The following is a 15,700-nucleotide window of genomic DNA, read 5'->3' as shown; positions in this document are numbered from 1 at the left end:
AAGTGAGCCACATGAAGATCTGGAGGAAGAGCGTTCTGTGCGGAAGGAGGAGCGGAAGCAAGCCTGGACAATCAGAGGAACAGCAAGGAGGCCAGCGCGTAGACTCGTGAGGGGCAGAGCAAACAAAGAGCCAGGGGCAAGAGAGGTAATGAGGTATCAGACTGCAGGCCCTTATAAGGACTTCTGCTTTTATTCTGATTGAGAGATGAAGCTACTGGAAGGATCTGAACAGAGGAGTGACATGGTTTGACTTAGGTTTCAGCAGGGTCACCTTGGCTGTGCTGGGAATAGACTGTAGAGGAGCAAAAACAGAACCAGGAAAATGAGTTTGGAGGTTACTGCACTAATTCAAGTGGGAGAGGATGGCGGCGCAGACCAGGGTGGTGGTGCGGTAGAGTGATAGGGTTTTATATGTTTCAAAGATACACCGAATAGGATTTTCAACAGATGAGATGTGGCGTGTGTAAGAGAGAAGTCAAGGATAATTTCCAACAAGAGCCTATCTGAATACTTATACTTTGCTTTTTAGAGATGATTTATAAGACTTCAGTTAGATTTGTACTATGGTTTACTTGTAGGACTCAAAACTCAAACCCACTGACTTTGTGAGACACTTGAGAACAAGGATTGGGTTTTACTATTTTCAAATCATCCTTCTCACAAGAGCATGACACAAAGTAACATACACATGGTCGGAATTTAACAAATGTGCACAAGATGAATGAATGAGAGTGAATGAGTGAATAATAGATATCGACAGACAATATTAACTATCTCACTCCTCTAGAGAAGGATCTGGCTTTGAGGGTATTTGGTAACTGAGGAACATCTCCAAAGACAATTTGCCATGAATAAAAAAACTACTCAAAGAAATACCATATCATTTTGAATTTAGACTTGAATCTTACTTAAACTGAATAATAGAGCAAACCTATATGGATTATCTAGATATCAATAGAATAAAAAACAGAAGTTATAAAAGAGATGCATTATAAATTTATTTTCAAAAATGCTTTCTTATTTTCAAAGGTAATGACTACATGACACTTTCCAAGAGAGACCAACAGCTCCCTATGTGGCTCTGCGTCCGCTCAGCGATAGAAAATGAATTCAGGCTGAGCACAGTGGCTCATGCCTGTAATCTCAGCACTTTGGGGGGCCGAGGTGGGCGGATCACCTGAGGTCAGGAGTTCAAGACCAGCCTGGTCAACACACGGTGAAACCAAGTCTCTACTAAAAATACAAAAAAATTAGCCGAGCGTGGTGGTGGGCACCTGTATGTAATCCCAGCTACTCGGGTGGCTGAGGCAGGAGAATCACTTGAACCTGGGAGGCGGAGGTTGCAGTGAGCACTCTAGCCTGGGCTAGAAGAGCAAGACTCCATCTCAATTAAAAAAAGAGAGAGAGAGAAAAAAAACAGAAAATGAATTCAGAATGTCAGTGAAGACACTTAGGACTCAGGGAAAGAAAATCTGAGTAAGTGCCAATTAAAGATCAAATAAAGAGAAAATAAAACATTTGCACAATAAGAACATAAATCAGAAAAAGGATGTTGGAAATCAGATCCTTGTGCATTTTAACAGGCTTTCCTTTAATGCAAAAATTATACCTCACAGTGTAACAACACTGATAACTGGTGGCTGGATTGTTAGCTGTGTCTACACTCCTGCCATGCAACTGAAAGTGTGCTGTTCTTAACAGTTGAGCTTTACACATAGGGGCAAACAAGGTGTGTATGCGTGTAACTGTAGACAGCAGATGTTGGAGAAAACCTTCTGAGATTACTCAGTCTACTTTCTGCCTTCTGGCAGGAGTAGACACAGCCAAAATCAGAGGGGTAATTGACTGCTTTACTTGGAGGAGATGACAGGCAAGTGGCTTATTTTTCAAGGTCTCTACTGAATAAGGGTCTCCTGCTGTATGCTTACAGAATTAAAAGTTCGAAACCAGATTCCTTTTTATTCTAGTGCTCACTGCCATAAGTGATACCATTCTTAATCACCCCTTATACTGAAGTTTTGGAGAGGTAGTTGAAAACAACTAATAAAATAATGTTCCAAAAGTGGACTGTGATAAATATCTTATTATAAACATTACTGAGGAATGTATATGACTTAAGGGATTTTTTTTAGACATAATGCTAATATTACTTATTACAAATCTCAAATGGAGTCAATCATGTTGTTAGAATGATGTTGGAAAATAAAATAATGGAAACTAATTTCACTTTATTAAAAAGATAAAACATTGCTTATTTCTTTCCTTGGCTGCTTCTTCTGTACTATAAACTATATAAATGCATGCTATTAAGTTCTGTGGGTTTTCTTTTTACAAGGAGCCTAGTGTTACTGCTGTGGGGCATCATAAAATGGTACTCACAAACATTCTTTTGCATCTCATCTTATACAAAGACATTTTTATACAACTGTTCATACTGCCTGTTAGTATACATCAATTTGTCAATTTCAACACAACCCATCTCCTTTTGACTCTGCCAATTCCACACATTTCACCATCCACTGCATTTCAGTGCTTTGATCCCATTAAGTAACATATTGCAATTTAGTGGAACACTTACTTCATCTTTAAATACCTTTCCATGTTCTTCACACCCAGGTAAGCTCTGTATAAATTCTGACACCTGTCAAAAGCAATATCAAAATTCCCAGTTAAAAAACATAGTCAGAATCTAAATGCTACAGGTTCAAAACATGTAACCCATATGCATTAGTTATTTCTCTCAGAATAATTTCTTCTCTTTCAGAAAAAAAAAGACTAAACGCTACCTACGCTCAATGTTCCACACCTCTTAAGCCAGTACTCCTGTATCTGGTGTCCGGCAGCAAAGAAAATAAAATATACCTCGTCTGTGCTCCATTTGGAAACTTTACTGGCAGGGATTCCAGCGACAGTTGGAAGAAGTTTGCTTTGCTGCTCCCAGCGCAAGGGCAGACATGGAATTGGGGACTTAAAGGACAGAAAGACAGCTGACCGACGCTGTGCCTGTTGGACGGTGGGTTCTTCCCGGGCACCTGGTCAATGAAAACAAATGGGGAATCACTCTCTGAAAGCAGCAAGCCCCAAATGCCATGCATCTCCCAGATAACGAGACTGGGGTGGGGGTGGTTAAAGCATTGGTTCCTTTCAGCATTATGCTATTGAATAGGCTCTTCTTTGTCTTTACTGAAGGTCACTATAAAAAACAGCCTGTAAATTCAACTGATATTATTTGCGACAGCACTCATTGCTAAAAATATGCTTCATTATGTTGTTCAATGTTGTCTCTTTAATGCTTCAGATAAGCAACAGGCCTCAAAGTTTTAATGGGAAGGAAAGTTAATCTTATCCTAGCAAGTTGCTTATTTGTTCCCCTTTCTGCTTTGGATGTTGTAAGGGTAACAGCCAAGTTGCATCTCAAGTCCAACACCTGTGTTTACCATGTATGCACAGTTAGCATCCTTTCTCTCCTTCTGTTTCAGGGCTTGCTTTGGTTTCTTAACTTCTTATTTACTAATCATACTGATTTCTTAAATAGCCAATTTAGTTTTTTGACAGGGATATGAAATTATTGCAATAAAAATAAAACAGCAGAAATGCAAATGCTTGTGTCATTTTTTAATTTGTTCAGATCAAAATTAAAACTATTAAGTAATCTTACTATAGCCTGGGCTACAGGACAAAGTCCCATCTCTTAAAACAACAAAAAAACCTACTGAATATTCTATTTACGTTAGAGCTTCTGAATCCAAACCTAGTTTTATGGCTTAAAACAGCCATTCTCTAGCAAAGGATTTTTGTCCTCTGGACGCTTGACTTAGAGCTGTCAATCGTCATCTCCTTATGGTCCTTTAGAACAGAAACCTTTTCTGAAAACTAGGTATTCAAAGCACCTCAGAAGAAAGGCACCTCCCCTACATTTCCTCTCTGCTCACACACCAGCTCAGTTACAAGGACACCTCAATTCCATCACAAAAGCCTTGCTTTTGTATTTCTATGATCTACAGAAAGATGCAGAAATCACTAAGTATAAAGCTCACCGAATTTTTGTAAAGTGAGCACACCCATGTAACCAACACCCTGACTGAAAACAAAACGTGGCCAGCACACACTTCCAATTACCTCTCACCTGTCAAACAAGGGTGACCACTTCCTTGACTACTAACACCATAGATTCATTTACCCTCCTTTGAATTGTATTTAAAATGGAAACTTGGGTATCTGGCTTCTTTCTCTAAACAGCATGTTTCTGAGATTCATTCGCATTGTTGTGAGTAGTAGAAGTTACCTTCTCTTTGTTGTATGGTTTTTCGTGGTTGTGAATACTCTGTAATTCATTTGGAGATCATGAACAATGAGCATCTGAGTTGTTTTTAATTTGGGGCTATTACAAACACTGCTATTACAAACATTCCTGTACAGATTATTTTGTCAGAGGCATTTGAACCAGAGCAACTCCATCTTGAGCAGGAGCTGGGTAAAATGAGGCTGAGACCTCCCGGGTCTGAGACAACTGCATTCCCAGATGGTTAAGACATTCTAAGTCACAGGATGAGACAGGAGATGGGGACAAGATACAGGTCATAAAGACCTTGCTGATAAAACAGGTTGCAGTAAAGAAGTCAGACAAAAGTCACCAAAACCAAGTAACCTCTGGTCATCCTCACTGCTACACTCCCACCAGCGCCAGGACAGTTTACAAATGCCATGTCAACATCATCAGGAAGTTACCCTATATGGTCTAAAAAGGGGAGGCACGAAGAATCCACCCCTTGTTTAGCATACCATCAAGAAATAACCACAAAAATGGGCAACCATTTAGAGTAGCCATTCTTTATTCCTTTCCTTTCCTAATAAACTTGCATTCTCACTTCACTCTCTGAACTTGCCCCGAATTCTTTCTTGCGTGAGACCCAAGAATCCTCTCCTGGGGTCTGGATCGGGACCCTTTTCCGGTAACAATTTCTTGAACATATGTATGTGTTTCCATTGCACATATACCAAAGAGTGAAACTTTGAGGTCATAGCATTTGTGTACATTAAGCTATGGGAAATCCTGCCAGCTTTCCAAAACAACTGCACAATACCTACCAACAGCATATGACAGTTCCAATTGCTTCACTTCCACACTAGTGCTTGGTATTGTCTATCTTTTTCTTTTTAACCATTATAGTGGGTGTATAGTGGTATCACATTACAGTTACAACTGCATTCGATGACTAATGATATTGATAATCTTTCCCTATGTTTATTGTCCACATAGACAGGCTCTTTTGTAAAGGGCTCATTCATGTTTTATGTCTACCTTTCTACTGAGTTGTCTTCCTTTTTCCTTACTGATTTATACATGTTGTCTATATATATATTCTGGGTAGAAGTCCTTTGTTGGAAATATGTATTACAAATATCTCCTCCCACTCTGTGCCTTCCTTTTTACTTTCTTAATAGGGTTTTTTGAATAACAGAAGTAACTGTAATAATGTCTAATTTATTAATTTTTTCTCTTATGGTAAATGTCTTATATGTCTATTAAAGAAACCTGTGCTTACCCCAAGACCATAAAAAAAGTTTTCTCTGCTTTCCTCTAAACACTTTATGCTCTACCTTTCATGTTTAGATCTACAATCCATCTGATATTTATGTCTTGTGTATATATTAGGCAGGAATCAATATTCATAGATTTTTTCCACATAGATTTTTAATTATCCAACCACGATTTACTGAAAAGACCATCCTTTCCTTTCCCCACTGTACTGCAGTGCTAGTTTTAACATAAATATCAGTGTCTTTCAGATCCCTTATTTTGTCCCACTGGTCTGTTTATCCCAATCCACAACTTTAATTACTATCATTTTGTAAGTATACTGATGTCTGTGATGTAGGTCTGTTCAAGATTGCCATGGCTATTGCATTTGCATTATCAATTTTACAATTCTTTTTTTTTTTTTTTAAAGCTAAGATTTAGATTAGGCTTTCTATCAAATATAGTTCTACTAGACAAATTTCCAATAGATAAATTTGGTTAAGAAATGATTTCTTTACAATATTGAGTCTTCCAATTCACAAAGAAGCAAAATCCCTCAATTTCTTTGGCTCTTCTTTAATGTCTCTCATTAATATTTTGTCATTTTCAGGTAGAGATCTTGCATATCTTTTGTTAAATTTATTCCTATGTATCAGATGTTTCCTGAGGCTGTTATAACTGGTAAATTTTTAAAAAATTATTTCTTATTGTTCTGTTACAGTTTTCTAATAAATTTATTCTTAAACTAGCCTAATCTGAAATTTGAATTGCTCTGAATGCTAGAAAGTCACTATGCTGAGTCAAAAATATGTTTTATTAGAGCTGACACCCACTGGTGCTGGTTCTACCTCATTGAGCTCATACAGAGAAATTCTAGTGTCTGCTCCACATGAAACAGTTCAAATCTTCAAACACGTTTTAAAAAGCCATCATTATCCCTCTTTCCACATTTCATCCAGCCAAGCTCAAAGATGTAGGTCCTCATCCTATTTTATTGAATATCTATTATGAACCAAATATATAAACCAGAAACAGTTTGTTTTTATTCTCTTTTCCTTTTGGAATTGCCCAGAGTTTAAGGAATTTTGTGTAGCAAAATACGGAGTAACTTAAAACATCTTTTAATCTTGGGTATTCTAAAGAGCTTAGCTATTATCTGAAATAAAATATTTGTACATATTTCGTAAGACAGTTTTATATGAAATGGTAAGATTTCCAATTCTACACTACAGTAAAACAATAGGGCTGACTTTATAATTTGTATCCTGAGTGGGTGCCATATAGTCTTTTCCAAAACTACAGTCTTTGTCCTATTACTGTTTATGTTCTATTAACACTCAGCAGTGTTCATTCTATCACTGCAGATCTACTCTATTTTCATTTTATTTTCTGCTAAAAGCTGTATTATTCACAATTCATTTCTAATGTTCCGAACATTGTTCCTTAGAAAAATAACTAACCCATTCTAAGGAAATGACTAAAAACACCAAAGCCCTTATGTTTGTGGTCGCCTCTGCATGTTTTTAAATCTGATACTATAAATAGGCCTAGACATATATACTTTTCCAATCTTAGTACCAACTCTGCATCCTTCACATTAAGACTTTCCTTCCTTTCGCTGAGTCTTCGGCGCTAACTGATGTTATCAGCCACAGAACATGCCACCTCCTATTTTAATCCAAAAGGAATAAAGAAAGCAGCTTCATTTGAGCAAATCTGTACTGCATTCCTTGAACTGCACAGAAAAGTGACTCCAGGTTTTTATTTTAACATGTTATGATACAGGCTAAAATAAATGCAAATACATTCTGGCTCCAGTAGCTGGTTCAGTGCCAAGAGTAAGGAAGGGTAGGTTTAAATGTGCACAATGAGACTCAGGAAACATAGCCCAGTGTTCTAAAGACATTTCAGCCACCGCCCTTTGCCTAGGACCCTATTTCTTGCCACCCTCCTCTCAAATCACTGACATGCATGGAAAAGAAAACTTTTTAAGAAGTTTTCTGTATTTCTGAAGTTTCCTGTGATGAAAATTGACCAAAGGTATGTGATCAAACTATTTTCTCACTCGCCCCACTTGGTTTCAGGTTGTGTGCCTCCACAATGAATACAAATATTTTAGGCTGACTGGGAATAACTAAAATTACCATATGGAAGGAATGGTCATCCTTCCTGATTCTTGATTCAACAATCTGATACATTTTATTTGTAGAACCAAAGCTGTCATCCTCAACAGTGGAAAGATAAGAATTAAGAGAAAAGTGACAGTACGTTAAAATGGACACAGTATACTGCAGAGAAAAATAATAACATTCATTATGTTTATGAACAAATTAATCTACTCAGTCTAATGTTTAATCAAATAATCACTACATTTCTTCAAAAAAATTTTTCAGTGAGGCCTATACATATGAGAAAGAGACAGACACCAAAGACCCTCTAGTCATTCATAAGAGGCATAAAGACCAATGTTTTGTTGAAAAAAAAGATAAGATCTTTATGTGCCAAATTTGAAGATCCAAGTCTACCTACAAGTCAGACAGGACCAGCTGAAAAGTGGCTTCCAGTCTTGGAACACAGTACCACCAATATCCCTGGCCCTACAAGTCATGAGATATTGCATGGGATAAGGAACGTACTGTTAGAATCTCTTTTATAATCAAATTTCAAACATTCACTGGCAAAGCCCCAGTAAGAGGTGCCTCTATCGACCCTGCACCTGTGCACCTCCATCAGGGTCAGCTGATGCTCTCTGGATAGATTGGATGGATGGTACCTTCCAGTGAGATAAAAGAATGTTTCCCATTCTTATCTTCATCACGCACTGGTATGCTAAAGAAACCAAAAAACACTCCAAGGAAGCAGCTTTGGGCAAAAGTCTTTTCTCTCACCTGGAAAAGATTTCTTCTGAGCTATCATCCACTGACTCCACAATTCCAAGTTTAGAAGTTCATCTTAAGAAATTAACGAAGCATGAACGCCAACAATCATCTCCAAGCCACTTACAGTGGAGGGTCTCTGCCATGTATGTAACTGTACTCAGATGAAGACTACATTTCCCAGCTTCCTTTTCAGCTAAAAGTGGCCACATGACTAATAGACACAAGCAGAAGTGGAATCTACAATATCCTATGAGTTCTGCTAATTGGACTTGGAAGTGCTCTTAAAGGCTGAGAGCACACCCACCACCACTCCCCCAACATGTCCCTCCTTCCTGCTGGGTAGAATAGTACTTTAATGGCTAGCCTGAATAGGTACTCTGCAAGGCAGAGCAGCAAGATAAATGGAACCTGATTTCCTGATACTGTTAAGTACCATTTAAATTCTGGACCAAGCTCTGTACTTCCTTTATGTGGAAGAGAAATAAGCCTCTTTTACCTTACATAAGTCACTTTTATGTGTTTATATTACACACACACACACACACACACTCCTACGATTCTAATCACTACTAAAGTTTATTGCAAAAATATTTATAACAGTCAGACATACAAAATAACTAGCCTAGATGACCCAAGAGTAGGGGATTGGTTTGTTAAGTGATGCTACATCCATCCATAGAATATTTAATATTATGTTGCAAGAAGTATAAATACTTACGCAAACTGCAGGTTACAAAGTAATTTATATAACATTTCAGATAGAAATAGTCTAAAAAAGTAGGTCCCCATGTTCAGAAAATGGTATAAAATTACATGTAATTTTGATTTTCTCCATTTTGCTTCTCTGTATTTGCTAATTGTTCTATAATAAACATGCATTATTTGGATAATAAAAGTTATATAAACCAACAGCTGGTATCAAATAAACTACTTAATGTTACTAAAAAATAACAAAAAAATGGAAGTGTCACTTCAGTGACTTGGAAAGCAATTTAATGAATTTGTGGAAATATATCATTAAAACAACATCAATTGCTGGGTCTCGTTAATATCAGAAGAAAATGACAGATGGGAGTAATAGTAAGAAAAATAAGTTTGTGGATTTTTGACTTCATTATTTCATCCCTCTAAAAAAACAGAAAACCAGGGATTTTCTTAATGTTGATTCTTAGTGATAAAGGCCTGCCTCTATTGTTTACTGTATGAAAGTTGTTCATTCAGCAATTATTAATTCAGCACTGTACTGTATCAGAAACTCGACAGCTATATAAATACAGCATGTACTTGCAGACTTTTGTTAGGCTACAACAAAATGTAGCACTTTGGCATGCTAAGTGCTCTGAATTAAAGGAAACTGAAAGGCCTCAGAAGTAAGCCTCAGAAGCAGCTTACATGACCTTCCCCCATGCCCTGGTCTCTCTGATCCCTTCTTTCCCATGTGCAGAGAGAAACTCTCTAGAATTTCTTTATTGACTAAGAAAACTTCTTTCCAAAAGAAATGCAACTGCCAACTTAGAAGTCTCATCAAATAGCCAAGAAAGACTTAACCACTAAAAGTCATCACCATGCCCAGAGAGACTTTTCATCTGTCCTTCTCAGGGCAGCTCCAAGAGATTACCCAAGAGACATTATCTACATAGTAAGACAACATTTGTTCACAGTGAAGTTCTGCTCCTCGCCTTCCTGCAACCTCCCACAGAACTCAGAGAAACTTTGTCCCAGGCCATAGTTCTTTGGGCTCATTCATTTCTCCTGAAAATTATTTACTACACAATTGCCTATACCAATCCCACCCCCACTCCCCTTTTCTCTATGAAAAGCGGTCATAAGCTTCAACCATTGGCCCTGAGTCTCATATTTGCAGGACTCCCACGTTTATGCACGTTAATATATTCTCTTTCTCCTATTAATCTATAGTCAGTCATCTCAGTGAACCCTTAGAGAAGGCAGAGGGGAAGCTTATCCTCTGTCCCTACACTTTTTCGAAATGAAGTTTAATAAATAATAATGTTGTTATCCAAAGTATAAATTTGCAAATCAAATCTGCTCACGTGTCTCTCATTTCTGGTTGAGTACAGGTATTAAAATTCCTGATTTGGCTTAGGGTAGAAGAAAGTGATGCAGAGAAAATACCTTTGTAAGAAGACTTTTCAGATAAAGATGATCCTGAAATAAACATCCTCTGGTGTTTCAGGAGAAACAAGACAATAAATCTTCAATATAGGGAACACTAACTCAAATATGAGGTCTTTTGGTGGAAAGAAACATCTCCACTACCATGGAGGGTAAGAACCTGCTTCTACCAGACTGTTCCCATTAGGGCCCAACAGAACCATCATGTGGTAGGCTCACCCAGGAGGGCAAGTGCCAGACAAAAGGAGGTACACATTATGCTCCTTGCCGCTTGCAAACTTGGATCCAAATCTGCTCCCACAATGCTAAGTCGACAAGCCGCAGCAGCAGCTACTGCTTACCACTTGTTCTGACTCATTCCTGTTCCTTTAGGCCAGTGGCAAAAGTGAAACCAGAATCTCCAAATGCCTTGTCTCAGTTTAGTTTCAAAACAACGCTTTGAGGGAGCTATCGCGAAGGTGAGGAAACGGAGGTCCAGCCCTGACGTGCTCAAAGCCACACTGTGAGGCAGCAGCAGCACCAGGAAGTGATCCTCAATTGCCTGCCTCCTAATACCAAATATAGGGTTGTGGTCAAGAGGGTCAGTTTTTGAGTCTGATAAACCTGGATTCAAAGCCCCACTCTGCCACTGACCAGCTCTCTATATTCCTGGCTAAATCAAATTAACAGTATTGTAGTAAGGATGACATGATATTTCTAAAATGCTTACCCCAGCATCTGGTATATAGCAAGCAGTTGGCAAATGGGAGATGTTATCCCTCTGTTGAAAAAAAAGCATGTAACTGGGAGTATATTGGGTATAAAATAGTAAAAATGAAAATGAGTCAATAACCCTCTCAGGCTAACATTTCATGAATCTATAAAATATGCTTTCAATATGAAAGGAAAAAATAAAACCAGAAGAAATGGGATGTATCTCTTAATATTTCTACTAACTGGTGACCAAATATAAAAGGATGAACAATAAAAGTGTTTGGGTAAAATAAGTGAATTCACAGCATGAAGGAATATAGATAAAATTAACTTCCAAGACACTTAACTCAGGCATGAAAGATAACTGTGGATCACTTCAAGGTTAATAATCAAAATAAACCAATGGCTATGGAAGCAAAAAGCAAGCCTGACTTTTTAGGTGAGAATCTGGCATGTTATAAAATAGAATTCAGTTCTCTCCACACATGAGACACCCAGGAGAGAGAGTGGTTGCAGAAGAGAAAACAAAATCATACCTTTCCCAGGAATACAACAATTTAAATTTGAAGGTCAAATCATTCAAGTCTTTACTAAGGGCCTTCCATAATGGTAGGAATGAGCTACTTATTCAGGTAGAGAAGACAGAAGCAAAAAAAAAAAAAAAGAGAGGGAGAGAGGGAGGGAAAGAGGAAAAGAGAGAAGGGAGGTAAGGAGGGAGGGAGGGGAAGAGGTAAGGAGAGAGAAAGGGAGGGAGGGAGGGAAGTACTGAGTATTAAAGTTCCCTAAGATCAAATTCAGTAGCATAGCAGGAATCACCCCCCAAAGCTCATAATTACACATACTCTACTAAACTAAACAGAATTAACAGAAGAAATGGATGGGGGAGGGAAATATCCTTTTTTAAGGGTGTGTGTGTGTGTGTGTGTGTGTGTGCGCGCGCGCGCATGTGTGCGTCTTTTAAATCAATTTGCTCCTAGACTCAAAATAGGCCTCATGGGCCTATTGAGTCTTAAACCCGCTTGACACTGTAAAGCAACTTAGCGTGGTTTCTCAAGTGTCCTCTACGATAAATGGTACCCACACTGCAAGGGGCGTTCTCTCCCACTCCCATGCCACCCCAGCCAGGCTAGGTTTGAAAGGGCTGCTTCTGCCACTGGAGGAGTGGAAATGAGAATGAACACTGGTAGGCACCTGTAGGTTCACAAGAGGGCTCCGGAAGGGAGCACATCTACCTGACCTTCAGCCTCGGGTCTGAAAGAGGAATTGTGCCAGGACTCAAACAGAACATTAAGTGTTTAGTGTTGTTCACAAAAGACCTTGGGAAAACTTCTCGGGATGCAAAAATGATCAAACAGAAAACAATTACTATGGGACCTCTCATAAAAGTTCTAGAAAACATCAGAAGAAGAGCACTGAGTTATAGACAGAAGAGTTTCATGATGTTAGCATTGCGCAAGCGGAAATAACTCGAAAAAACAAAAATAGGCTACGAAGAGAACAAGCCAACGTAGGAAATCACAGGAAAATAAGAGACACTGCTGTTAAAATTCATGTTAAAGGCAGTAAATAGCACACTCGACAGAACGAGAGACTGAGTGAGTTATTTCAACTTGAAAAACATGTCGACAACATCACAAAATGCCGAAGTTGTTAAAATATTAAAATACTTCCATATTGGTTGGTAATAGTTACTTCCCACCATGCAGTCAGTCCCTTGTGGGACTTCTCCAAGATCCAGCATCTAAGTGTAACTTCCGTGATAGCACGGAGCCTCCAGGACCCTGCTCCAGTACTAAGATGACCGTTTAACTGTCCTGTGCTATGCTGGTTACCAAATGAACTGTTAAGTATGTTTAATATCATTCCTTGGGTCTAGCCCAAGAAGAACAGGTATTACCTTCCAGAAAGAGACAAATGAAGCAGAAGTATTAATAATAATCAAAACTCTAACTCTAACTTAAGGAAGCTTTCCGGATCTAAAGAATCAAAAAGGCTCATGACTTCCCAGGCAAACATCACAGAAGAAGACTGAATTGAAGAGCCAGGTTCATTTTCAAATCCAAGAGAGTGGACTGAATTTAGCTGGCCTAATCTCACATAGTTAAAAGGATATTTTGGTTTGTTTCTTTTGCTCTGTTTGATTTTCCCTCAAAGAAAAACAGACCAAACATCTGGCTGAATATAGTGAATCTGCGGTGGGCCATTCTTTGCACCCTTCAGAAACAGGGCTTCATTCTCCTCCCTGTGAAATGCAGATGCGCAGAGCTGCCTCCCTCTCTGGAACTGCCCAAAGTCAAAAGGAGCTTCCTTGCCCAAGGATATGTGCTCCTCCCAGCAAACATCCGAGGATTGGTCAATTCAGAGATACAAAAGTCTGGTTCCCTTGCCTGAATTTGGGAAAACTCCGAACGGCCACCTGCACAACTTGTGAGATGGGCTAAGGCCTCTGCTGTAACTACATCACAGCTCAGCTTCTCGGTCTGCCCAATCCTGCTTCTTTCACTCTCTCACTGGTGTTGCTCCCAAGAATACCCACCAACAAACCTCTTGTACAAAGCACTCTCAGCATCTATTTAAAGGAAATCCAATATAAGGCACTGAGCCAGGGCTCTATTAAGAACTGAGAGGCAGGAGGAAACCCACTGACTAGGCTATGAGAGGTCCCCAGTGTTACTGAGAAACGTCTTCAGATGTCATAAGGCCTGGTTTCGGACAAAGCTCCCTGATTTTAGGTGAAGACAACCAGTAAACTACTGGACGGTGCTATCCAGTATTGGACAAAGTGCTATCCAAATCTCTTTCATACAAAATGGTTCTTGAAAAACGATTTCAAAAAGATAAAAGAAATCTAAAGCTAAGAAAGATGTTAAAAGGAAACCTAGAATTGTAACATGATTTCACTATAGATACATTTTATGATACAGTCTTACTCAAAATGTTTCAGAAATGTGAAAAAGAAGAAAAATTATACTGATTTTAGGAGGCTAAAGCCAGATGAGAAAGTAAAGGAGAATATTATAGATCAATCTCACCTATAAAAATATGTGCAATAATTCTCAAAACAACTTACTTTATAAAGCTCTCTTTCACAAACAAAAAGTAGGACAATAAGCAAAACATGCACATTGAACTACAAAAAACAACAAAATAAATGACTTGAAAATTACAAAATTAAGAATTATGTATGAATCCTAGCAATGGTTCCTTGAAAGGAATAATAAAACAAAACTTAGGCAATTCAAATCAAGAAAACAGAAAGAAAAAAATTAGAAAGACATAAAGCTACCAAGAAAAATAAGAGAATACCATGCATAGTATATGTTAATAAACTGGAGATTCTCCATTACGCAAACAATTTTCAGAAAGAAATTATGAAAATTGGCCCAGCATATAAAATGTTAAATAAACACTGAGTTAAAAGATCACTGAGAAACTAAAATGTTATCAAATTATTACTCCCTCAACAAGCTTAAAACCTAGAAGATTTTATTATCAATCAATCTGAACTTTTAATGATCAGGTAATTCCATACAATAGACACTTATTCCACAATACTACTACTATTAATAAGAGTGAATACTCCAGCCACTGATGCATTTAATCCTCACAATAATCCAAGGATATAGATACTATTACTACATCCATTTTACACAAGACAAAACTGAGGCACAAACAGGTTAAGTACTTTGCCCAGAGCTAGCCACACAGCTAGGAAGTGGTAGAGCTGAGACCTGAATGATGGCCACCCTCTTACCTCCTCTTATAAACCACCATTCACAAAGAAAGGCCGAAGCTTTTGTCTAAGAATTCAAAATAGCCCTGATAACAAAACCTTCATAAATTAAATATTTTTCTACCTTTTCCATAATCAGAAACGTTTTAAATAATTGAATACTTGCACAGCACTGTTCTAAGCAAGCTACAAATGTGACTGTACTTCATCCTCATTACGATCTGATGAGGGAGGTATACTATCATCATCCTCCTGGATAGACAGATAAAGAAACAGAAACACTCACAGGTGTGTGATGACATGTCTAAGATCACAAAGCAGCACGTGGCAGAGCAGAGATTCCAACTCTGGCCATTTATAGGGTTTGTACACTGTGCTACATAAACACCATAAAGGGTGCTGAAGACAGCACTGACTATAACTTTTAAATTAATCATAAATGATTGCTTTATGAAAATCAGATATGGAAATCAAAGCATCACTTATGAAATAGGTCACTGCAAGAAGCCATCAGGTGCCATTCTCAAATCTTATAATAATCTAAACCAAACTATTTACATGAAAAGCAAAGTTCACAGGGACAATCAAAATCATAATCAGACTGACATTTTCTTACAAAAATAAATAACTACTGTTATATTTGATTTATAAATACAATCTATACTATGACTAACAGTTATTACTTCATTGCTTAATTAAACCATGAACCACTGTTTTTTTTTTTTTTTTTTTTTTTTTTTT

At 38.0% G+C, this 15,700-nt stretch overlaps 1 protein-coding gene across 1 annotated transcript in view; it reads right to left on the bottom strand.

Moving 5' to 3' along the window:
* The window catches only part of L3MBTL3 (L3MBTL histone methyl-lysine binding protein 3), a 127,642-nt gene that overhangs the window by 4,973 nt on the left and 106,969 nt on the right, over positions 1-15,700 (bottom strand). Inside the window, exons 21-22 of the mRNA XM_017879382.1 lie at positions 2,863-3,032; positions 2,579-2,641 (exon numbers count right to left, since the gene is read on the bottom strand). Coding sequence (XP_017734871.1) covers positions 2,579-2,641; positions 2,863-3,032 — 233 coding nt within the window. The remainder of the gene's footprint in view (positions 1-2,578; positions 2,642-2,862; positions 3,033-15,700) is intronic.

This window comes from Rhinopithecus bieti, unplaced genomic scaffold (genome assembly GCF_001698545.2).
Source record: "Rhinopithecus bieti isolate Rb0 unplaced genomic scaffold, ASM169854v2 scaffold_19, whole genome shotgun sequence".
NCBI lineage: Eukaryota > Metazoa > Chordata > Mammalia > Primates > Cercopithecidae > Rhinopithecus > Rhinopithecus bieti.
The sequence above is the reverse complement of the archived record's forward strand: the minus strand, read 5'-3'. Positions and strand labels throughout refer to the sequence as shown.